The 23,940-nt window shown below is 47.0% G+C and overlaps 9 protein-coding genes across 9 annotated transcripts; 5 read left to right on the top strand and 4 right to left on the bottom strand.

Moving 5' to 3' along the window:
• Positions 1–198: 198 nt before the first annotated feature.
• Positions 199–2,571, bottom strand: N7483_004709 (bifunctional aminopeptidase/epoxide hydrolase; the record flags this gene model as incomplete). The annotated part of the gene is made up of 9 exons (XM_057088146.1): positions 199–325; positions 397–884; positions 938–1,166; positions 1,244–1,257; positions 1,308–1,553; positions 1,607–1,724; positions 1,786–2,014; positions 2,073–2,157; positions 2,260–2,571. The coding sequence occupies 9 exons, from the start codon at positions 2,569–2,571 to the stop codon at positions 199–201; spliced, it is 1,848 nt and encodes a 615-aa protein (XP_056947975.1).
• A 1,194-nt stretch (positions 2,572–3,765) lies between these two features.
• N7483_004708 (uncharacterized protein) lies at positions 3,766–7,328 on the top strand (the record flags this gene model as incomplete). The annotated part of the gene is made up of 4 exons (XM_057088145.1): positions 3,766–4,563; positions 4,623–6,454; positions 6,483–7,081; positions 7,141–7,328. 4 exons carry the CDS (start codon positions 3,766–3,768, stop codon positions 7,326–7,328), a joined length of 3,417 nt encoding a protein of 1,138 aa, XP_056947974.1.
• A 578-nt stretch (positions 7,329–7,906) lies between these two features.
• On the top strand, positions 7,907–9,394 carry N7483_004707 (uncharacterized protein; the record flags this gene model as incomplete). The annotated part of the gene is made up of 1 exon (XM_057088144.1): positions 7,907–9,394. The coding sequence occupies one exon, from the start codon at positions 7,907–7,909 to the stop codon at positions 9,392–9,394; it is 1,488 nt and encodes a 495-aa protein (XP_056947973.1).
• A 2,101-nt stretch (positions 9,395–11,495) lies between these two features.
• On the top strand, positions 11,496–13,017 carry N7483_004706 (aminopeptidase P family protein; the record flags this gene model as incomplete). Its single annotated transcript, XM_057088143.1, has 3 exons — positions 11,496–11,659; positions 11,732–12,764; positions 12,817–13,017. 3 exons carry the CDS (start codon positions 11,496–11,498, stop codon positions 13,015–13,017), a joined length of 1,398 nt encoding a protein of 465 aa, XP_056947972.1.
• Positions 13,018–13,155: 138 nt separating this feature from the next.
• Positions 13,156–14,300, bottom strand: N7483_004705 (uncharacterized protein; the record flags this gene model as incomplete). Its single annotated transcript, XM_057088142.1, has 3 exons — positions 13,156–13,662; positions 13,739–13,809; positions 14,009–14,300. The coding sequence occupies 3 exons, from the start codon at positions 14,298–14,300 to the stop codon at positions 13,156–13,158; spliced, it is 870 nt and encodes a 289-aa protein (XP_056947971.1).
• A 440-nt stretch (positions 14,301–14,740) lies between these two features.
• N7483_004704 (uncharacterized protein) lies at positions 14,741–17,992 on the top strand (the record flags this gene model as incomplete). Its single annotated transcript, XM_057088141.1, has 5 exons — positions 14,741–15,292; positions 15,358–15,499; positions 15,557–16,447; positions 17,213–17,538; positions 17,747–17,992. The coding sequence occupies 5 exons, from the start codon at positions 14,741–14,743 to the stop codon at positions 17,990–17,992; spliced, it is 2,157 nt and encodes a 718-aa protein (XP_056947970.1).
• A 304-nt stretch (positions 17,993–18,296) lies between these two features.
• Positions 18,297–20,512, bottom strand: sac6 (fimbrin; the record flags this gene model as incomplete). The annotated part of the gene is made up of 5 exons (XM_057088140.1): positions 18,297–18,328; positions 18,386–19,368; positions 19,438–20,132; positions 20,202–20,412; positions 20,490–20,512. 5 exons carry the CDS (start codon positions 20,510–20,512, stop codon positions 18,297–18,299), a joined length of 1,944 nt encoding a protein of 647 aa, XP_056947969.1.
• A 528-nt stretch (positions 20,513–21,040) lies between these two features.
• N7483_004702 (uncharacterized protein) lies at positions 21,041–21,901 on the bottom strand (the record flags this gene model as incomplete). Its single annotated transcript, XM_057088139.1, has 2 exons — positions 21,041–21,331; positions 21,638–21,901. The coding sequence occupies 2 exons, from the start codon at positions 21,899–21,901 to the stop codon at positions 21,041–21,043; spliced, it is 555 nt and encodes a 184-aa protein (XP_056947968.1).
• A 1,232-nt stretch (positions 21,902–23,133) lies between these two features.
• Positions 23,134–23,788, top strand: N7483_004701 (fungal specific transcription factor domain-containing protein; the record flags this gene model as incomplete). The annotated part of the gene is made up of 2 exons (XM_057088138.1): positions 23,134–23,149; positions 23,181–23,788. 2 exons carry the CDS (start codon positions 23,134–23,136, stop codon positions 23,786–23,788), a joined length of 624 nt encoding a protein of 207 aa, XP_056947967.1.
• Positions 23,789–23,940: the final 152 nt, after the last annotated feature.

Genomic DNA, 23,940 nt, shown 5'->3' with positions numbered 1-23,940 from the left:
ACTCGGGTACACAGTTCCTCTCTCTTTTTCTTCAGTCTTGTTTTATTACTTCTGGCTTTGCCGCTTTACGAGGTTGATCGATCATGTACACTATCCATCTAGCCCAGCTCTATAATTGAAAGAATTTTGACATTCCATATATTTAATATAGTGAGACTTGCTTTTTGCACAGTCAATTAAGTGTGCGGTATATGATATCTAGTTCTCCTTCTTGCCAAACAGATCCTTTTCAACCATAGCCCGACAGATAGGGTGGTAAAATTCCTTATACTTTTCAAAGGTGGCCAGAGCAACTGGGCGGTTTACCTTCTGAAGATTGCGGTACCTAGTCATCGGGTTAATGTCTCATCGCTTCAAGTTGCAGTCAGGAGTCTGCATAGAGCGGGGGGAACTTACAAGGGTCGCACGAATTTCATTCTTCCAATTCGGCCCAGCAGTTCAGTAGTGTGTTCAATGACACTCTCATCACCAGCCTTCATACCGACCTGAAGATACAAGTTGGATACCTCGATATTCTCGCTCTTCGCAAGTCCATAAACATCACCCATCAACTTGGACAGTTCTGGGCGCAGAGGCTGGTCCCATCGGAGGATCTGCTCAAGGAACACGACAACTTGGTTGGCGGTCAAGCCTTCCAGATCGCTTTTCTGGGGCTTAAAGGAGGAGTCGGGGAGGGTCTCCCATTTCTTCGCAAGCTCGTACACTACATCGACGAGAGATGTGTCGAACTGGGGCTTAGGAGGCAGACCGGGGGCATAGAACCACTTGTTCCAGTCCAACTCGTTCAGAAGCTTAGATGCCTCGGCATCGGACTCGAAGAAGCTCAGGATAGTAGCCTTGAACTCAAACGAGTCAAGGGACTTGCCCTTGAAGACGGTGAAGTACTGAAAGTAAAAGGTTAAAAAGACAGAATAAAAGTGGTGAGTGCAGAACATACGTGAGGAATGAACTTGTCGAACTTGGGCTTGCCCACAAGGTTCTCAAGGTGGAATAAAAAGTTGAATCCCTTCTCGTAAGGGACGCTGGAGAAAGCATCGTCGGGATCCTTCCCCTCCAGGTTGGTGATCAACTTGGTGAAATCGTGGTCCTCACCGAAGTGTTCCACGGAATCGGTCAAAGACTTCCAGCCGATAATGGCGGAGAAATGGCGGTAGGATTCACCGTGACTGTCATATTAATCGGGTTAGTGTTATTCAAAGCACCTCACTATTTATCTTAACGGCGATGATTGTTTGATACATACATTGCGGCCAGAATCTATCAATATGTTAGTATTGATCTTGTCTCAATCGTTGGACTAAACTTACTCGTCGCTCCAGATACACAGTCCAGCCTTCGTTCAGCCAGAAGTGTTCCCAAGAGCAGTTGGTCACCAGGTTTCCACTCCAGCTGTGAGCCAGCTCGTGAGCAATGACATCGATATTCTCGCGATCCTTAGAGATGATACTGGGGGTTGCAAAGGTGAAGATCGGGTTCTCCATGCCACCGTACGGGAAGCTCGGGGGCAGAATCAGCACATTGTACTGACCCCAGGCATAGGGGTAGACGATTTTCTACATGAAAGATCAGTATCACCGGTTCACATGCCTCCTTATACTCAACATACCTCAATGGTGGTGATAAAGTTCTCGGTATCGTTTTCCAGCTCCCACTTGCATTCATCCAGCTTGTCTGGACTGGTAGCCACAACACTACGGGGACCGATGGGGGCTTGGGAGACATCTCTGAAGGCACACAATGAGCAACGATTCAATCAAGGTAAAAAGAGAATGAAGCACGACTTACCCGCTGGCAATTGCGAACAGGTAGCTGGGAATTGGGACCGACTGGTTGAATCGGTACACCTTAGAGCCAGGACCAAACAGCGAGTCCTTGACCTCCTCCGATCCAGTTGGCAGACCACTGGTCATGACAGGGAGAGGTGAGGTGATGCTAAAGTCCACGGTGCTCTTGACATCCGGGGTATCCTGGCAAGGGAAAATAGACCGGGCGTGAATAGCCTGGCATTGCGAGACTAGCACATGAGGGTCAGACAAAATAGTTCGACATTTTATTCATTGATGATCACATACACATATACGGGTGCTTCTTGTTGGAAGTTTGGGCCGGAGTCAACCATTGGAGAGCGGTACATTTCTCGGTGGTTTCCAACTCGATCTACTGATGGATTAATGGATTGGACGAGAATACCTATTAAGGGATGACAATGATGACAATGATGATATGAGAGTGAAGTGACAAGCACTACGGAGTACCTACATTGACTTCGACAGTTTCATTCTGCTGGACACCTTGGTCCAAAGTGATCTTCAGTGGGGTCCCGAAGGGTTCCAGCGTGGGGAGCAATTCCCACTTGACATGCTGGCCATCCACTTTCACAGTGGCAATATCTAGAAAACGAGTATCTAGAATGATCTCCCGAGACTGAGCATCAGTGAGAGAGGTGAATTTGTGCACGACATTTCCGACCAATTTCTTATGCTCGAACCAAATACCGAAATTGGCGGTGATATGAGTGGAGCGCCAAATATGGTAGTTGCTCAAAGTGTTCGGATCTCTCGGATAAGCCATGGTGAATCTACGTATGGAATGAAACGAGAAGTTGGGGCCTTTGGAGATGAAACTTGCACGCGAGAGGAAACGAGCAAGTCCAAAGTGGATGGTGGGATTCATCTGGATGATTCCATGAGAAAAAAAAAAGGGATGGAAAAAAGTTCGGGTTTTCCGGTTCTAAGCGTGAAAAGCGGGACAAATCATAACACTGGATCAGATTAGAGTAGGTATTGAAGATATTCAAAGTTCAGATTAATCGTAATGAAGTGATATGATGAATTAGAAAGGGAGAAGTAGTATGATATAGTATAAAATAGTATAATAAAGTAAGAAAGGGGATAGATTATGTACTAGTAGTAAGGGAATATTAGGGTTTCTCCCTTGATAGTTAACTCTTGGCCATAATAAAGACATAAGACATACAGTACGGAGTACTACTAGTAGTATTCCGTGTACTCCATAGTAGTAGTAGATATGATAGGGATTACATGCAAGATCAACGGTACTTTATACATATATCTCAATATGATCGATCGAAATTTGATCAATTCTTTTTTTTCTTTCTTTCTTCTTTCTTATAAACGTCAAAGTAGTTTTTCTATTCTTCAGATATATAGAGGAAATCCCTCTTTTTTTTTAACTTCTTTATACTCGACTTTTGTACTCGGTTACCTCCCCGCACCCTTTTTTCCCACCGCCCGCACCCCTGAAGGGACAACTTCCGCCCCCCCTGAACTACAATCCGAGTCTTTACTTAGATAGTTTTTACCTTGGTCAGTTGACAATTACTTCAATTTCATATTTCTAGATCATGCGCTCATTTATATAACCAGTTCAATTGCCCCATGTCTCTCTCCAATCAGTGTTAGAGCTACCCTCGAAACAATGTGTTGACCCGCGCATGTATCAGGAGAAACACCAACCCCCCCTCCCCTTTTTTCTTTTCTTTTTTTTTTCTCTTTGACTCGGAAATGTGCTGGGAGCATGCAGGCTGCAGATACCTGTGACAGTCAATAATTTACCTGGTTCTGAGTTAGAATCTTATACACCCTCTACTCCCAAAGAAAAAGAAACAAAAAAGATCAAAACAAACCGATCGTGAATCTCCTATCAAATCGTCTGGTCTCATCCAATGTTCAACCTCGGCTCTTGAACTTTTATAGTCTCTGATTGAATCCCTGTACCCACTCATCCCTCTCTCCGCCCGTGAAAATGCTACACCGCTCCGCCCTGGAAGATGAAACGAGACCGTTCCACCCCAGACGCCCGTCGGGATCGCTAATGGAGCCCCCCTCTGTACCTCCTCCCAATCGACCTGCTTCTCGCACTTCTCGACCGGGATCCCGCACTCGAATGGCCAAGTCCTCGAGGGCTGTGACTCCGACTGGACTAGGTGTGGTAACAGAGAACGCCCCGGGTATGGGGCCGGATGGCCCGTGGAATGGCACCAGCCCTATTAAAGAAGGGTTGGGAAGTTTAAATCGTTGGTCGCAATCTACAACCTCCAGTCGGAGTCCATCTGAGTATGCGGGTCATCGCCGGGGCAGTTCTAAAATGTCCATGTCGGGCCATAGTCCTCAGAGAGGACCAAGATTGGAAGAGCTTCCGGAGTTAAGTCTCCCAGAGTTGAGAAGCTCAGAGATGTTTTCGACGGGATCAAATTCTCATCTCGATCTTTCATTTACAGCTTCGAGTCATATATTTCAGAGTTCTTCGCCAAATGAACCATATGAGCATAAACAGGCGTATGCGCCAGGTCATATGTCGCGACCAAGTGAAGGGGTTGCTTCTTTGGAGGAGGAAGGGGAGGCGGAGAATCGACAACATGGTCAAACTCAGAAAGCAATGTTGTCCAAGGCACTACAGAAGGCAAATACTGCTGTACTTTTGGATAATGCAGCCAATTTTGAGGGTGCAATGGAAGCATACACAGATGCATGCCAATTATTGCAGTTAGTCATGCTTCGAAGCAACGGCGGAGATGATGAAAAGATCAAGCTGCAAGAGATTGTAGGACGCACTGCTCATATGTGAACACTTGGAGTTAAAAAAGCTAACCTGTCTAACAGCGCGACACTTATATGATTCGGATTACAGAACTTCAGCGCATGGATTTCCCTCTACCAGATCTCGATGGGAAAGCCCTCCCTGAGCGACCTTTAAGCCAGGAGTCATTTGGTGAATTACTCCATGGCACCGCAAACGATGGCTCTCGTGTAGACAGTCAACGTAGCTCCGCCCGCTCCAGCTTAGGCCTCCACGCATCAATAGAAGATCCCAGATCCTTACCTCCTGAGGCAATTCCTCCTCGTCGCCAGTCCTTAAGACCTGCTGGCTATGATGAGCAGCCACGGTCTATGTCTATTCCCAGGAACCCGAATCCGCAATCCGGGCGATCGACTCCAGCAAACTCAGGCGTGAATGCCGGCTACGGGGGGCAATACTTAGAGCCCTCTTTACAAGAAGTCAACGAATCAACATCATGGCTAGACACCATTGACGAATCAGGTGCTTCTTCTCCGTCGTCCGCGAATTCTAAGGCATCATCAGTCTATCTTCGACGTCGCACTAGTCGGCGCATTAGTACGGACACAGAAGCCGAATTCGATGCCGCCCTCGATGCGGCCGTGGAGGCTGCATATGATGATGGTCTAGAGCCGGTCATGGAGTATAGGGAAGAGGAAAACGATGATATTGTCGCCAATGCTCGCAGAAATATTGAACTGGCTAAGCAACGCGTGCGCGAAGCAGAACGAGAGGCCGAGGACGCGATGAACCGAGGTCGAGAAATACGTCGCATTCAGGAACAGAACTTCATGGATAATTCAAACACTGTGGTTCGGCATTCAGACTACCTTGATGAAGAAGCAGAAGAAGAAGAACGTCTTTTGGAAGAAATGACCAAGGGCTACGTCATGGACGATTTTGAATTTGGTATACAATCCAAATCGGCGCTTCCTCGTGAATCCGATTCTAGCAATATGTCTGGAAGGACCTGGGAGAGTTCAGCTGCGTCCAACATCACTGGCACGGGACCTACCTTGTCAACTCTCACAGAAGATGAAAACAACCTGGCGCCCACGCAAATGCCAGAGCAAACTCCTCTCCCATCATCTCCCCCATCCTCTGCTTTACCTCCAATCCCGTCTCAGTTCCCTGATTTACCCCCACAACGAACCTCTTTGTCTTTATCCAAGCCTCCTCCTCCCCCCGCGATGGGTCCACCTCCTGTCCCGGGCGTTCGAGCTCGGCGACTGTCGGGAACAAGTACTGGTGAACTTAAAATTGAAACCAGTAGTCGTTTCCGCGCAGACTCCAGTACTTCTGAGATAGATCCTTTCTCGACTCCGCTGGCGAGTCAACCGCCTCCGCCACTCCCCAAAGATGAACCAGCCCCAGAAAGCTCCAAGCCTTCTCTACTAGGCTTAGGCTTCCGGGCCAATTTGCACCCTTCAAAGCGCAACGCATCAATTGGTTCGATCACCGAGCATATCAATCTTGCCAAGACTCGCACTCAAGAGGATGATGAAGCCGGGGTTCCTCCTCTGCCCACCACGTCGCGACTCATGGGCAAGATACCTTCCGCGCCGGATGGCTTGGATAAGTCCAGTTCAAAGATCTTTCGATCGCGCAATGTATCCGTGCCTAATCCTGAGACTGCGCCGGCTTCTCCAACAACACCATGGAGCGGGTCATTCCCAACGCTGGATGTCCCGAGGAATGTTCCTGTGATGCCCACGCCAACTGGTACTTATTTCACCCAAAATGGATTGCCTACGGGAGGCCTCAACCTCTTCGATTCTGAGATTCATTCCCCTACTAACCTTGGTCGTCCGAATTCCCTTGTACCAAATGGCCCTCTGCCCCTCGAAGCGTGTCCTGAGTCTTTCCTTCTCCGTCCGTTCTGGCTGATGCGATGCCTATACCAGACACTCGCTCACCCCCCACGGCGGTTACTTGTCTACCAAACTTTTCATCCCACACGATGTCTGGCGGGTCAAGAATGTCAAGCTCAAGGCTATTGAGGATAAAGTGTCCAACTGTGACCTTCTGACTGCGGCACTGCTCAGGCTCGCCCATGTCGATATGTACGATGCAGATGCGGTCTTGGAAGAGATGCAGGCACTTGAAGGTGTTCTTGATCAAGCACAAGCTGCTTTATCCAAGAAACTCGGTCATGATGTGGGAGTTCAAACTGCCATGCCACTTTTCAAGCCAAGTACAGGCGCAGATGATTCCGCTAGTCAGGATACATCGTCTTCGAGAAGCTCAGGTACATCAAATAAATCGTACCTCCCGACTTGGAAACGGCTCCGAGCGAAGACTTCAGGAATGGGCACCACCACCCCTCCGGTCGTTTCAAGCGCGCGTGACAGCAACAAGGATAACTTCACTCTTAATTCTCTTCCAATGATCTCTGGACCTACTGCTCATACCAAGCGCAACGTTACTAGTTTGGATTTCTCGGGTCCAAATTCCCACTACATGGGAGCTTTAGCTCGTCTCTTTGATGCTGCCCAAGTGATTGGTATGTTTGATTTTATTCAAGGACCTCTATTTTTCTCGACTCCATACTGACCAACATAGATCAAATCGCACAACAAGTCGAAGATCCTGGACTTAAACACTCCTCCCAAACCCATGTTGGCCTGGAGCTTAGTACACGCCATGCTGCTGAATTCTTTGGCTTTTATGTGTGTCGCTTTGCCCTTGCTGACGTGGGCCTCATGCTTGATAAATTTATCAAGCGTGGAAGTGAGTGGGTGTTGATCTAATCTGGACCACTTCCTTGATCCTTTTCTCTCTCTCCTACCCGTCTATCCTCAGATGGCCATCTGGTCATCCGATTTGTTTGCCCATATTATTTTCACGTTGATATTCACCTTCCGCCATTTCTTTAAGATACCATGATCCGCCTTGTTGTACCTATTGTCATTTTTCTTCCTCCCCCTTCTGCCCCCTTTGCATCTTGTAAATCGCTTGCTGTTCACTCCGAATCGCTATGACAACCACGATATCACATGACTTTGATAGATACGAAACATTATGGACCACTCCATGTATGATTCTGCATATATTACATTGATACTAGTACATGCTCTATATCCTTAAGTTTCCTAGAATAATATACTAATATGAATTACATAGTGTAATTGGAAGTGTATAAACGTACTCAGCAGTGTAGAAATTCCCTGCTAATAACTCTTATCCTTATCGCACGTGGACGCGTTCCTCAAAACAACACGCGACTTCACTCCCTTTTGGCGCGAAAAAAAAAATTAGTTGATGCGACATTCTGTGGCTATCGCCTTTGGCTTTCATTCTGCTCACTCCCTTACTACCTTGAAAGAAAATGCCTCGTCCAGCCCCAAAACGAAAGTCAGCCAAGGCGAGCAAGGCTAGTACTGCCAAACCTAGTGTTGTCATCGAAACGCGCAAAAAAAATGACTCCCATCCATCACCTACGATAGAACGCGATTCGACATTGGATCCCCGCCCAGACCATAGCCAAACACCTTTAGCCAAAAGCCATGAACAAGCGCTCGAGTCCTCGCCTACGGGCGATCGGCCTGGTACAGCCAGTCGTCCAGGAACAGGCAGCCGACCTCCAACCCGATCTCGTGGCTATTCTTCTACATTATCCTTTGCGGGTCGAAAAGGCGATGGAAACTCAAGGGCTCCAGGTACGCCGGGGTTTGAAACCTCAGTATTGAGCAATTTCCGGCGCCGACCCCGGCAACAGAGTATTCTGCAAATGATGCAAGCGGAGGATGGCTCATCGGATCTGGATGATGATGACTTTTTGGGAGGATTAACTCCTCAGGATGAATCTACCCCGCTGAACGTCTCGCGCGGCAAATCTCTTCTTGTTCAACTTGAAAAATCACCCTCGCCTGAGGACTCAACTCCTTCATCGGGTGGCTCTCGGAAACGCAAGCGTGAGGAAATCCAAGTACCTGAGTCCTCGGCTGAACAATCCCAGGCGATTGTTCCAGATTCGCCTAGTGTGCACCAGTCCATTTTGGATTCTCCCACACGCCAGTTTCTTCAGGATTCACCCGGCAGACAGTCCCTTCCAGAGTCACCCAGTGCTACACCAGTCCCACGCAGATCTCCGATACATTCCTTAGAAGAGACTGAAGCAGAAAGCACACCTCGACCACTACCCCTTCCATTCTCAGACATATTGAGCCAGACTTTTGCGCCACCCGCCAGTAGTCCAGCGATGAGCTCACGAAGCTCCACGATAGGTCCCAATGCCGGGGATAAGAAATCCAAATTGACTCAACTTTCTACGGCGATACTTCAAAACAAGTTCTTACCTTTACGAAGACCGCGTCGCCGTCAACGCGGTGCAGCGAGTGAATTCGATCTCCCGAGTGATGAAAGCGACGGTGGGATGCACTCTGCAGCCTCGGGTGATGAGGATGAGCTTAACTATCTCCCCGTTCGAAAAACACGCCGTGCTCGCTCAAGCAAGCCCAACTCTAAACCCAAACCACTTGGCCGTAAACGGTCCCAATCCAACCAAAAACAAAAGAAGAATCAACCCAGATCTGCTTCGGGTACAAAGCCATCAGCACCACAAGACCCTGCCAGTCATTCAAATTCAAATACCGGGGGAGAGGTTGATAAGGAGAATGATTTAAATCCTACATCACGCGCCTCTTCGCGTCTCTCTTCTCCCGGCTCAAATGCCTCTGATTCTGAGGTAGGCACAGGACGACGATATATGAGTGCAGAATTACGAGCGGCGGCAAAGAAATTTGCAGAGATTGATCAGTGGGAGATGGAATTCGAGGAGGTTTCTGCTTCTGAAATGACGGGGAGTCCAAGGTGATACCATCTATCATTATTGACTATTTGTTTTTTATATCCTGATGTGTAATGAGATGAATTATAATAACCCATTCTACCGTTGGTACTAGTCTACCTTAGTCCATTTACAAGAATAGTATCGGTTATTCATTACGCAGCACTGCCAGTGTGGAACAAACACCTGCTTTCCTGCACATGATGAGCTTTCAAAATGGTGAAGCTGGGGTCTACTTGAATGTCTGGTCTACAGGTGCATCAATGCTCCAAAAAGCCCTCTGGGTTCAAGTTTTCGACGTTAGCGCCGGAAGGCATCGCTAAGACTAAACTATACCACACTGGCCCTTGGCAGTTACTTGATCCCTACCCCGCCGCCTAGCCGACTCCTCGAACACTTGTCACTGCATGGATGGTTCCACACTACTGTAGCGCCGAATGCACGCACTAGATGAGGGGCTATACCCTCATCTCCGAGTCGACACTCATTTTTCTTTACTCTCTCACAACCCATTGATCAATACAAGATTACCTTGCCCCCTAAAGGACTGCTCTCAATACGTTCCTACATGCACTTTGACATATACAACCGAACGCCTCATTTGATTCCAAGGAGCCAGGGAATACTCCATCACCACCTATTGAGCGCAAAGATTCTTATATGCATCTATTCACAACATCAGCAATACTGCTGTTGGGGATCCTAGTGACAACGCTCGCTGAAGGTTCGCCAGTGTCACAGAAGCCGACGATCAGGTCGCAGGAATGCGCAAATCAGGGCGATAGTGATGTGTACGGGCTAGGCGTTCGAGGACTTTATCTTCAATGGCTTGCTGGCTTTATTCTGCGCAACATCGGGTCCTGGGACACAATGACTAGTGTCCGAACTGCTAATAATGCTCTTTGTATTGCATTAGCACTAGCAGAGACGATCAAAGTTGTTGAACGCAAAGCACTTGCCATTGATTATCTCCTCTCTTTGACGGTGATCCTGTTTTACTCAGAGTCTTACAGAATACGCCTGGAAGTGGGTAAAACTGGTCCACTTTTTAAGCATACAAGCCTATTCGGAATTGATACAACCCCGAGACGAGGAAAAGTCCTGAGATGAAGGATAAAATCAAGTCATATACACTGGTACCAGATCTCTCACTGATCTTTCAAAATGCGTTCTTTGCCGCATACACGATCATCGGGGCCTGGTTTTGGCTTCATGGTGTTAAACGGATTCAGGAATCGCCTTGTTCAGATTATGCAGCTATAATTCTGCTCTTTCATATGATTCGTGGTATACTGCGGCCACAGTGCTAGCTATACTACTTGGCCTATCTTGGGCTATTGTCTTCGTCGTCAATCTCTACTCATTCAGTTCAGCCAAGGGCAAAAATCCTGGTCCAATTATTTTTTCAACCTTCAGGGCTTTTCGTCTTGTGTCTGCCAGAACTCATGATTAACCTCAGCCTCAAGAAATGGGCGTCAAGTTTAAACGCCCACTCTCGAGGAATGTTTTCCATTATATCTGGATGAACCTTTTGGGTCCCTTTGTCGCCATCATATCCGTAAAAAGAATTATATCTAGCAACCACCTCTCTACATCAGACATAAGCAGCTCGACTGGACAAATGATTTCTCTAGTAACGGGCATCACTAGTGTGTTGTGTGCATTGTGGGAACTTGTCATATGGTTCTATAAGGATGATTCTGGTCCCACTGATTCAGATGAAACAAATCAGTCGGATTCCTCTTCCCACGGGAGAAGAAACAGTACAACGACACGTAAATCATCCCCAGGTCCTCCGTGAAGTGTCAATTCCGGAGAATGGCAGGTCAAACCTCATGTACAACCTTCAACTTTATATCTTGAAAGTGTGATAATGTGCTAGTCTAACGTACAATGGGATAATATGAAGCATGATCAGATTGGAATAGAGTGTTTAGAACAGGATTTCCATGTCATATCCTGCCCAGGTGCACATGCTCTATATATTGACTGTAGACTGTAGTATAACCGGCCCGGGAAGCCGGCCGCCTTATAGATAAGCCCCGCAGTAAATGCAACTCGATTAGCCCCCGCGCAATTTTTTTTTCTTCTTTTTTTCTTTCCACTTAATTCATAATTATTGCCCGTTATGACTTCTGTGGATCGTATTCTGGAAGGTAAATACCCTGCCAAGGCTCACGCTCGTCGTGTTGCTGAGACCCTTCAATCTCGTCATGGCGAGGCGGGTGTCATTTACTTGGAGGCCCAAAAAACTAGAATGATTGAGGATAATGATGGGGAAATGCCATTCAGGTATTATAACATTCCATTTCAAATTTATCTGAGCTGTGCTTGATACAGGTACTAACTTTATTACCTTGATAGACAGCGTCGTCCTTTCTTCTACCTCACTGGTTGCTCTTTGCCTGATGCCTCGGTTGTGTACGACATCAAAGCTGATGAGTTAACTCTCTTCATCCCTCCCATCGACCCGGAATCCGTCATCTGGTCCGGTCTCCCCATGTCTGTCGAGGAGGCTGCGAAGCTCTACGATGTGGATCAAGTCCTCTATACCACCGATGTGAATGCACACCTCGCCTCCATCGCAGCTAAGCAGGGAGGTCAAGCTCCAGCTTTTGGTATCGCTGAGCAGATCTCACAGGAGACTAAGTTCCAGGGATTCGCTACAACAAACCATGCTGTTCTGAAGGATGTTATTGGTGATGTCCGTGTTGTGAAGGATGCGTACGAGGTCGCTTTGCTGAGAAAGGCAAATGATATCTCCGCAAAGGCTCACATCGCTGTTCTTAAGGCTGCGAAGACCGCTACTAATGAGCGTGAGCTTGAAGGTACCTTTATTAGCGCTTGCATTGCCGGTGGATGTCGTGAACAATCTTACCACCCTATCTTTGCTAGTGGTGATAGTGGTGCTACTTTGCACTATGTTCGTAATGACAAGAGTCTTATTGACCCCGTTACGCAGAAACGCAAGAATAACCTGCTCATCGATGCCGGTGGTGAGTACAACACTTACTGTGCTGATATCACTCGTGTCGTTCCACTCGATGGTGGTTTCTCCAAGGAAACAAGGGAAATCTATGAGATTGTTCTCCAGATGCAGGCTGAGTGTATTGCTGTCCTCAAGGAGGGTGTCCTCTGGGATGATGTCCATTCTTTGGCCCATCGTATCGCTATCAAGGGTTTGCTGAAGCTTGGCATCCTTCGTGGTGAGGAGAATGAGCTCTTTGAGAAGCGTGTTAGTGTTGCGTTCTTCCCTCACGGTCTTGGTCATTACCTTGGAATGGATACCCATGATACTGGTGGCAACCCTAACTACGCGGACAAGGATAAGATGTTCCGTTACCTACGTGTACGCGGAAATCTGCCTGCAGGCTCTGTTATTACTGTTGAGCCAGGTGTATGTATACTCCTGTTTTGGTGTTTTGGTGCTTACGCTAACACTCGATTAGATCTACTTCTGCCGATTCATCATCGATCCTGTCTTGAATTCTCCGGAATTAGCTAAATACATCAATGAGGAGGTACTAGAACAGTACTGGAACGTTGGTGGTGTCCGCATTGAGGATAATATTCACATTACCAAGGATGGCTCGGACAACTTGACAACGGCCCCTAAGGCTCTGGCCGAAGTGGAGATCCTCGCTCAATAAATTTGTGGGTCAAGCATAGACTTGGCGATCTTGTACATGTGGAGTCTGAGATAGGGTTGAAAGGTAATGAAATGACATGGCCGAGAGCTTGCAAACAAGAAATGCGCCGCTTGGATATTAGGATAGGGCTGTGACATCTTATTTCTCCTGACGAGGGCGCTTTCTGGCGCTACTACGGACATTGCTGTCAAGATCCATTGTCGTTTCCTTCTCCTTGCGATCCATCATGAGGGAAAGAACATCGTAGGAGAACTCCGGCACCTCATTACAAAGTAATCTAAACTCGTCCTTCAGGTCATGGCGAATGATATGACCCTGGGTAGCCCAGTAATATGCGACCGGTCTGCGAATATTGACATCGGCGGTATTGGTGTGGGTGTAGACGTAGCGCGCGTACGTCAACTCACCAATTGGGGTCGAGTTTACCGAATGAATCTTGTTATGGGCCTCCTCCTTCAGCTTGGGCATGCCCAATTTCTCGGCAAGGGTGTAGACTCGCGCATGGCGAAGTAAGAGCTCACCACTCTCGTCGGTACCATCGGAGGACTCGTCGGACTCGATTTGGACGCTGTAATTTTTGGTGTACTGGTACTCAAGGAACGAGCTGAAAGCCTCAACATCCTCAGATGGGAGTTCAATACGTTGCTATAAGTAGAGGTGAAGGGTTAGTTGTATATCTTCGAAAATATCTAGGTCTAGTTCTCTTCCGATTGTAACTCACTGGGCTTGAGGAGTCGAATTCATCGATCAATTGTTTCAGGAATGGCGACTTGAGTACAAGGTTCTGATGGGCTTACAACACAGTCTCGTTTTCACCTTCGCCGATTACGAATTCAACCACGGGGGAAGTGAGGAATCTGGGATTGTTTAGCGGTCGCCGTATCAATGGCACGACTGATGTCGCGTCCATGTTGATGAGGGGGTGTATGCGAGAAAGCTAAAAGTAAGGGAAGACGCGAAGTGATGATGATGCAGAAACCATACCTGAAACCCCCCCTAGTTCCGAGAAATGATGCTATTCGTGCATTAGAAATCAAGATGTACTCGAAGAAGGATGAAGGTGCGATTTTCTTCGCTGGAGTTGGAGGTTCCGGTACGGATTCAGGCTCTGGTTGCGCATCGGGGAGAATGGAGTCTTCAGCTGGAGCTGGTTCGGTAAGCTCCTGAGTACCTCCCATATCCACCTCGACGGAGGTGTTTATTGTAGAATTTCCATTTGTCTCGTGCGATTGACTCTCTGCTGGTCTTTCTGGAGCTGGCAGTCGAACTTGTGGGGTATCCATGTCGAGTTTGGAGTTTGGAGTTTGGAGCTTGGAGCTTGGAGAAGTTGAAGTGTTACGGGAGGAGAGATTGAGAGGTGGAGATCCAGTGATCGTACAATTGTACCTAGGTAGTAGACTTAGTCGCACTTTCATTTTCACTATAATCGAAAAATCCATTTGTATGAAATTTAAATTACTTATAATGGATTATAACGGATAAAGAATTAAGAATATATATTTATTGTTACTATGGTACTGTTTTTCTTTGATTACTCATACAGGTCATACTCTTTGTCTCCATATACATAGTAAATTCATCCAATCCTAGATAACTAACCAACGTCATATGTTTACATCCCTCGGTTCGCCACAAGAGATCCGAAGAACCCAAACATTGAGCTTTATGAGGCCATACTATTGAGGAAAGAAAGAAATATTTTGACTCTGACCTGAGCTTCATCATGAACCAAGATGATACTTCCCGACTTGGAGAATTCGAATCCATGTCCAACATTACCCGAGCTCAATCTATATCCCAACGAAAGAGCGTGTCCGTGAAACTTCAAGAAACTGATAAAGAAGGTCATTATCTTCTCACTGCAGAGGATGCAGAGCTACTTCAGGATGTCCTCCAGAACAAGCTTCATCTAGAGAAGACCGGACAGTCAGAAAAGCGTCACTTACACTTTCGAGAACTGGAATTCACCAGACAACTGAGTACCTTTGATCGTCAGAATCCGAATTTCGGTGCGTCTGAGTTTCATGGGTTCTTTACGCTCTTCTGGTTAGGTGTGACTCTACTGCTGGTCAAGGTCGCAGCTAACAACTGGCGCGTTTACGGGACTATTTGGGGCAAGAACGAGATCCTTCTTCTAATGTTTAGGAAGGATGTTCTTGTCCTAGGTCTATCTGATTTTGCGTTGTGTTGGTCTACGCTCTTTTGCCTGCTTCTTCAGCGGATGATTTTGAGAGGTCACATTCGATGGAGTGGTTATGGGTGGGTGATTCAAAATGTGAGTATTGCCTCTCAATTTCCATAGAGAGATTGTACGTCTAACTGGAGCTTGAACCGTGGTAGATCTGGCAAACTACTTATCTCGCAGTTGCTATTTGGTGGACCTATCATCGGGACTGGCCGTGGACTCATACGGTCTTTATGGTTCTTCATTGTCTGACGATGCTAATGAAGCAACATAGCTACTCAACTTTTAATGGATATTGTAAGTTGGCACTAGAAATGACCATTTTCATAATTCGTGTCTAACTGGGTATCATAGTATCTGAACTATTCAAAAAGAAGACGCTATTGGAAGCCCGGCTCAAACGGTTGGAAAGGAGCAATAAGGCCAGTCAACTACTTGCACATACGTCTGCTCTTCCTAGCACCAGAAATGCATCTACGGATACATTCAATGCGAAAGTCCCAGCACTGGTCAGGCCTGGGAGCAGGAAGCGTCGGTCCTCTGTCGATCGCCAAAGTTTCCATCACTCTGTTACTACAGATCATCTGCTGTCTTTCTCAGAAACGATTGAAAACGGAACACCCCTAGAGCCAGACCAGATGAAATTCCTCAAGTCATTGATTGAGCGAGAAATTGAGCTTCTATCAGATGGCCTTCGAGGCCAGTTCTCATCCACAAATCATTATCCCCGAAACTTGACCGTGGGCAATTTTTGTGACTTTATTACGCTTCCCACATTGATCTATGAATTAGAGTATCCACGCACTGAGAGGGTCAACTGGATCTATGTGATTGAAAAGACAGCAGCCATCTTGGGAACGATCATGGTGATGATTGTGGTCTCACAGAATTGGATCTATCCGGTGGTGATGTCCACTATGCGCATGAAGGAGGAACTGACCCTATCCCAGCGGCTACAAGAGTTCCCATGGGTTCTGAGTGATCTTCTGTTCCCTTTCATGATGGAATATCTCCTGGCCTTTTATGTCATCTGGGAATGTGTAGTAAGTTTAATTGCTCCAAATAGCTGTGATCTTGGTCTTACTGACTCCATCAAGCTCAACGCTTTAGCCGAGATCACTCGATTTGCCGATCGAGGATTCTATGCCGACTGGTGGAACTCAGTTTCATGGGATCAATTTGCTCGAGATTGGAATCGTCCAGTACACAACTTCCTCTTGCGCCACGTCTACCATAGCTCCATCAGTACCTTCAACCTCTCACGCGTATCGGCCAGTTTAATAACATTCCTCTTATCAGCATGTGTCCATGAATTGGTCATGTTATGTATATTCCGGCGCCTCCGAGGTTATTTACTCATCTTGCAGATGTGCCAACTCCCATTGGTCTCCTTGAGTCGAACTCGCCTAATGCGTGGTCGCAGATTAGTAGGTAATATCTTCTTTTGGCTAGGAATCTTTACGGGGCCAAGTCTTCTATGCAGTTTGTACTTAATTATTTGAGTCTTTTGTATTTATTGTCTCTACCTAGGTATAAACAAATGAAACAAATGCTCTGTGTTTCTCGGAGATTGCGGGAATTAGGCTATCAATTTCCTCTTAAAGCCCGTATCTTGACCTTGACCCCGCACACATACATCAGCACTTGTTGCCTACTCCAATCCCCACTTCAAGTTTGATTCCAAGGTTATAAAACACCCCCCCTCTGCTCTATAATTGTTCTTTTCTATAGCTTTTTTTATATTTTACTTTCTTCTTGAGATTGGTCTCTCGTATACCATACACCTCTCCAAGTCCTCTCAAAATGGCATCGAATCCCCCAGCTGCTTGCTGCACCGTCGGTGTAACCCATGAAGGAGAAGCAAAGGGCGAGTTCAAGCAGGTTGGCGGTGGTATTTAATTCCACAATCCTTATTCAAGAGTCACTGGCATCATTCTATTGTATCCTCTACGATAGATTATAGGCATTGATCCAAGCCCAATTGCTCTGTGATCTAACCTACCCTCTTAGTCGAAACCTATCTTGCCTATCCCGCAGATAGATCTACCAAGCGAGCAATCCTCCTTTGCACCGATGTGATCGGCCATCGTTTCATTAATGCCCAGCTCATCGCTGATCAACTCGCTGCTAATGGCTACTTCGTCGTTATGCCTGACCTCTTCCACGGTGATCCGGTCCCATTGAACCGTCCCGATGGTTTTGATATCTTTGCCTGGCTTAAGGGTCCCCCAGGTCATATGGTGGACCGTGTAGAGCCAGTTGTTAAGGCTGTTCTCGAGGAAATGAAATCTTCCTTTGGTTGTGAACGTGTTGGTGGAATTGGTTACTGTTTCGGGGTATGAACCTCCACGATACTTGGCATTGGTGATCCAGGCTTACATTTATTCTTTTCCAGGCTAAATATACTATCCGTTTGCTTCAACCGGGTCAGCTTGATGTGGTCTATGTTGCTCATCCCAGTTTCGTCGATGAGGATGAATTGGCTGCCATTAAGGGTCCTCTGTCTATTGCAGCTGCTGGTAACTATCATTTCTCACTTATTAGCTGCTATTGCGCACACTTGAGCTTGAAGCTAATGTGGAAATAGAAATCGATTCCATTTTTACTACTCCAAAACGCCATGAGTCTGAGGTTATTCTGGCAAAGACTGGTCAATCCTGGCAAATTAATCTGTTTGGTGCTGCAGAGCATGGATTTGCAGTCCGAGGAGATTTGTCTAACCCTGTTGTTCAGTTTGCTAAGGAGTCTGCTTTCCTTCAAGCTGTTAACTGGTTTAATCGTTATCTTTAGACCTAGTCACTACTTGACTACACCGAAGTATTTTACATAGATGGGGGTGGAATGGCCAAAGAATAGTCCTTTCGCTTTACTACTACTTCTCGTCTAAGCTACTCGTAAGATTTATCGCAACAGCCAATTCTTTTGTTTGAATGTGGGTCTCTCCACCCATTCGCCGGCTCAAAGAAGATATACATGCATCGACTAAGAAAAAAAAGTAACAGGAAATAGGGGTAAATGATAATTGCAAGAGTTACGAGGCAGATTAAAGGTCCACCTTAGAATGTAGATACGTGATACCAGGAGAATATGCTCTTTACATCTTCTCAAAAGTAGCCATGAGGGAACCTGAAAAAATATGGTCAGTAGGGAATAATATGAAATGAACCAAGAGATGCAACATACCAATAAAGGTGGTGACCAGGCGGGAGCGCACTTGGCAGATATCCTCGGGCACGAGCCAGATTGTAGCACCCATCTTTCTGGCAATACTGATACTGAGCTTGGCGTTGGCATATGCCTCCTCATCAGTACGGCCAGGAGTGACCATATCATAGTCAACATAGCTGCTCTTCATTCCGTTCAGCACATCCAGCAAGAACAGGCCAGTACCGATAGACGAGTCCTTGAAGCTGCGGATGGAGGAGGTACGACCGCCGCTCTTAGACATGTCATTGGCCCATCGGATCATCTCTGAGTCAGTAATCTCACGCTTGCCCAGACGTTGAGCCAGAGCAGACAAGGTGTTGGTAATATCGCGACGCATCAACTGCCACACCAATCCAAGTGTGAGGGTCCGTTGACCATCTGTGATATCAGCACCCTGCACACCAACCAAGGAGAAACCATGGTGCTTTCCAAGCTCGATCGAGTAATTTGTGTTCTCAACAGCTTTGAAACGCATCAGTTCCGCGCCGGACGCAGGGGGCTTGTTGACATGGCGCCAGTTGACACTGCCAGGAATGACCTTGTCATAGGCCTGCAACAAGACGTTACCGTCACGCAGATCGTCGAAAAGCGAGTTCACTGCGGGCTGCACATCCAAGGAGTTCAGCCAGAGGGTAAAGACTCGAGCCTCGCGCTCTCCCTCGGCATCGAAATCCTCCACCTCAAGTTTCTCCTCCTCGGTGATCGGGTCAAGACCGGGGTGTGTGTTGAAAAGATTGGCGACAAACGCAAGGTTCAGCTTAGGGTTTCCGGCAACGAGGGAGGTAGGGGTCAGGAACTTTCGGCAATCGAGCTTATCGGCATTTGTAAGGACCTCTTCGGCGCGTTGAAGCATATCTCTTGTCTGAAGAGGGCTACGAGAGCAAACATCGGGTGCGAGCTGGTTCAAGAGCACTGTGTAGTTCTCTCCGTCCTTGACATCAGTCGAGAAGTTGGTGACTCTGGATTTGGGAAGAAAAAGGTCAGTAATTAGCGGGTTTACACAATGCGGCATACAGTGCATGGCGTACCTTCGCTCCCACTTGGCATTCTTAAGGTGGTAGTTGAACCAGCGGAGCAGGATCTGCTCTGGAGGCAAACGGAGGAACTGTTCGAGAGTCTCATCCTCGTCCAGAAGACGGTAAAGCTCAGGGTGGAGCTTAATATCAATCTTACCCAGCAGACCACGACGAATGATCTGCCAAATAAGACCCAGGATCAAATGCTCGCGAACCTCAATGATATCTCCACTGCCAATGTTCACGACCGAGCAGCCGATACCCTTGGCAGAGTTGATGACAATGTTGTTGTTCTCTGTCATGTGGAAGGCATTCAACTGCTTGATCTTTTTTCCTGCCTTGTTTAAAACGCGCTCATCGATAGTATCCGGGACGCTGTCATTGATCAACTTGGCCAATACCAATCCATCCTTGCACTTGTCGAACATCTCAAATGTATCAGTCGGGAAAGGCAACAGGTTGCCAATATCCGGGTCGCCTGCCAGGACTGCGTTGATGTGTCGCGTGAATTCGGTACGCTCATCCTCGTTGATTGTATGCGTAACATTGGATGATGAGCCTTGGACGTGAATTCTACCACCACCGACACTAGGCTTGGAGGCGTGGCGGGCACCAGCGCCAGCGCCGGCTCCAGCTCCTTGAATCACAGCTGCGGGGCTGGCGGCTTGAGCACCAGGGGCAGGCCCTGTTCGAAGTCGTGCAACTAGCTACCATGGTTGTTAGCGGATGCGCAATGTTATTTGGAAGGGAGCGCGCAAATAGAGGGAATAACATACATCGATATAATCCTCGAGTTCGACACGTCGGGAGCTATCGAGCTCTACGCCTTTCAGCGTCTGTCGCACTACATCGTAGGGTTGTCTCTCAGACTGTTGGGTAGCCTTGATCACCGAGGCTTCGTCAAGATAGCCGCGATCCTCGACGTCCAGCTTATGGAATGCATCCTGGAGGGAGAAAATCTCGCCCTGATCCAGCTGCGGGAAGCGCCTGTTGAGAAGTAGCTTAAGTCAGTACTGCTATATGCTATCTGATAACTGATAGGTTTGATGGCGGGTAATACACACTTTTGGAGTTTGAGGACGTTCATCTTGGGAGACCAACGTGTTGGGGGAAGGAGAGGGGTTCAGCTGTATGGCACTCTGATCTCGAAAGAAATTAGTCAACCGATTTAAAAAAAGAATTGGTGGCGATACGATAAAGACAGCCAGAAAGGAATTGGGTCTCCAAGATGACAGAATACCCAGCCTTGTAGAAAAGGTGAAGGAGAGAGGGGAGGGAAACAGAGAGGACCCAGGTGGGGTCCGATGAGCCACCGCATGGCATAGTCCGGTATCCATGGATGGCGTTGTTGTATGGTCTTGTAAAGTATTGAGTGTATTTTATAAGTACTTATAAGTACTTAAAAATATCTCAATTCCCATGGATGCCTTTCTCATGTATGATGAACCTTAGAAGTACCTTATTGTATATGCATGTGTAATTTTTGTAAATCACCGGTTTCTTGGTTCTTAATTGCTCTGCCTACTCTCCATGGCTGATGACGTATTTCCCTCTTTCTCAGCTGCCTGCAAGGGAGAGACATAAACAACACTTTTGAATCACTTTGAATCCATATTCACCATGGCTGAATCCCATCCCGTCGGACTACCATCCCTTCATCCTTGTCGCGAAATCCCTCGACCACCTCTCTAATAAACTCCGCCCCAATAGCGGGGTCAATGGCGCCCATCTCCCGGTTCCGTTCTTGATTACCTCCGAGCCCCGTGGCCAAAAAGCCTGGAGAGACACAAAAAGTCTTCACACCATCATGCTTTAAGATGCGAGTCCATCCTCGCATCATCATATTCATTCCGGTCTTGCTAGCACGATAAGCAGTAATTGATCCCGTCGCTTTGGGCCACCCTTGCTCCGGAGACCGATTTATTAGCAGCGCTGGGTTCGCTGCCTCGGCCAATGTCGATGTACCGCTAGTTAAATAGTAGTCGTGGATCCTGGGACTGTAGGAGAAGTGGCACAAAAGTATGTGTCAGAATATGGGTGCCTGTCGTATTGACATTCCACATGATTTAATCCACATCTCTCGCATGGTCATGGAGCCTGAATACATTTGCTGGTTGAATTGGCCACCTATGAATCGCTTTGTGAGTCTTTAATTCAATTTATTGGGCAGTAGCGAAGTCTTTTCAGCCTTACCTGCATTGTTGATCAACACGTCGACCCGGCCAAATCGTCGGCTCACATAATTGAAGGCCTTCTGGATTGATTCATCGTCCTCCAGATCCACCTGCACGGATGACACTATTGTCTCACTATTTGGGAACTCAGCCTGGAGCTGATGAACAACCGACTTCGCGTTGGCTTCACTGCGACTTCCAAGTAATACTGTATACGCTTTGAGTGACCGGAATAGGGCACGAACAATCTCCAATCCCAGGCCAGTATTAGAACCAGTGACTAGAATAATTGAATTGTCCATAGTGATCTTGAATCAATAGTTCAATAGTTCAGTGTAGAATAAATATTCTGTATTATTCAAGTTGGGATGAATCCTTGCCCACCTGGAGTATCCAAGTCCATTTATACTTATCCATACTACATATTTACTGCACGTCACTCGGGGATAAGCTATATGTCCTCGTACTGCACATCACATTTCTTACTTAATGCAGCGTTCGGTTTTTGAGCCTCGGGCATTTTTCCTTTGACTTGACTGAAAAGGAAATTTTGCTCGGTCGAGGAAAATTCCATGTTAGGCGGGATTAACCAGTTGGCATACATGGACCCAACCGGACATGGGAGCCTGAGGCCACAGAGACCCACTCCAAGGATCCCGGATTCCAAGAGTTCAACTCCTTCAAAATGTTCAAATGTTTATATACCTCTTGCACCATTGAAATTTGAGACACTCTTTTCGACTAGAATTTTCTACAATGTCCGAGTTTTCCAGTCTGACTGGGAGATTTTGGATTCATAAAGAAAATAACCCATCGCCAGTCAAGGTCACCAAGCGGTCTAGAGAGTCACTAGTGTGCAATTCATGCCGTAAGGCTAAACTACGATGCGACCGTCAACAGCCATGTGGCTCATGCAAGCGAAGAGATGAAGGAGCACTGTGCTCATATCAACGACCTCAGGTACACCCTCATCCTTCGACAACAGAAGACTGCCTGGTTCACTTGGAGTCACTTGTAAAAGAGCTACTACATTCTGAACATGGGCACACTGACAATGATTCTCTGTCTGGGAACGACTCACTTGCCGACCCATGAATTCTTCATCACACCCCAATTGAAAGCTTTGACAAGACTCTTATGTTGGTTCCACCCACTGGTCGGCAATTCTAGATGACATTCATGAGTTGAAAGCTGCTTTAAACCGCCAAATGGATCCCCAGGCAGTCAGCGAAAGCACATCAATTGATTCGTCGGCCCCTTGTAAGAAGTCCATCATCTTTGCCTTGACCGAAAGCTATTCACTAAAGCAAATTTTGTCTCAGTATTTGCCTCCTAAAGAAGAAGTGGATCGGTTGCTCGCAGTCTACTTTAGAGAAGAAAGCTTTATCATCCCATTGATCCATACCTTTCAATTCCAACGTCGGTACCAAGCCTTCTGGGGCAATTTGATAGAGATCAACCCTCTCTGGCTTTCAATACTATTTTCTATTTGTTCAATTTCTAGCTTTATTCAAGGCACGACTGATCTTTCACCATGTCCCAAGGAGGATGTGATTGCTCGAACAACTAATTTCCATATAGCTGCAGGTAAATCTTTGGTGAAAGGCGAATATCATCGCCCACAGCCACTGGTACTAGAAGCCCTTGCCATTTATGCACAATGCAAAAACATGCAGAGTCTCGATCCGTCCCGAGAAGCTGGTACCATCTTGGCAATGACTGTTCAGATAGCTTATGAAATGGGCTACCACTGGGATCCGGAATCCTTGGGTTTATTCACAGTCTTTGAGGGTGAAATGCGCCGAAGATTCTGGGCACTTCTAAAGCAAGTTGATTTGATGGTCTCGTTTCAGCTGGGACTACCGAGCAATATTTATCTCAAGAATTGCAACACGAAGTCGCCACGGAACTTGTCTGATGCTGATTTCAATGTGGATACCGAGACACTTCCACCATCACGGTCGGAAAATGAGTACACTGGATTACTGTGGCTTATCTTCAAAGATCGACAGATGGGCAGCTTCAGTGCTGCATGTCGCGAGGCCTTGAGCTTTGATGAGAAATCAGAGACACAAATACTTGAACTAGACAATGAGATTCGACGCGTGCATTCGAAAATACCGAGTGTCTTGCGAGCACGACCTATGGCCGACTCTATCACAGATCCACCATTTCTGATTATGGTTTGAATATACGTGGAGTTTATTTATCTGAAAAGTCTGTGCGTCCTTCATCGCAAGTACATGAGCCGGGGAAGGATATTCAGCACCAGCTCATGTATCGAGGCTGGGCAGCGACTAGTCAGTCAATTCATCGCCATATATCGGGAATTCTCACCGGG

Source organism: Penicillium malachiteum, assembly GCF_028827825.1.
Source record: "Penicillium malachiteum strain IBT 17515 chromosome Unknown utg000002l:1.0-8849297.0:1.0-8852440.0, whole genome shotgun sequence".
Classification (NCBI taxonomy): domain Eukaryota; kingdom Fungi; phylum Ascomycota; class Eurotiomycetes; order Eurotiales; family Aspergillaceae; genus Penicillium; species Penicillium malachiteum.
The sequence above is the reverse complement of the archived record's forward strand: the minus strand, read 5'-3'. Positions and strand labels throughout refer to the sequence as shown.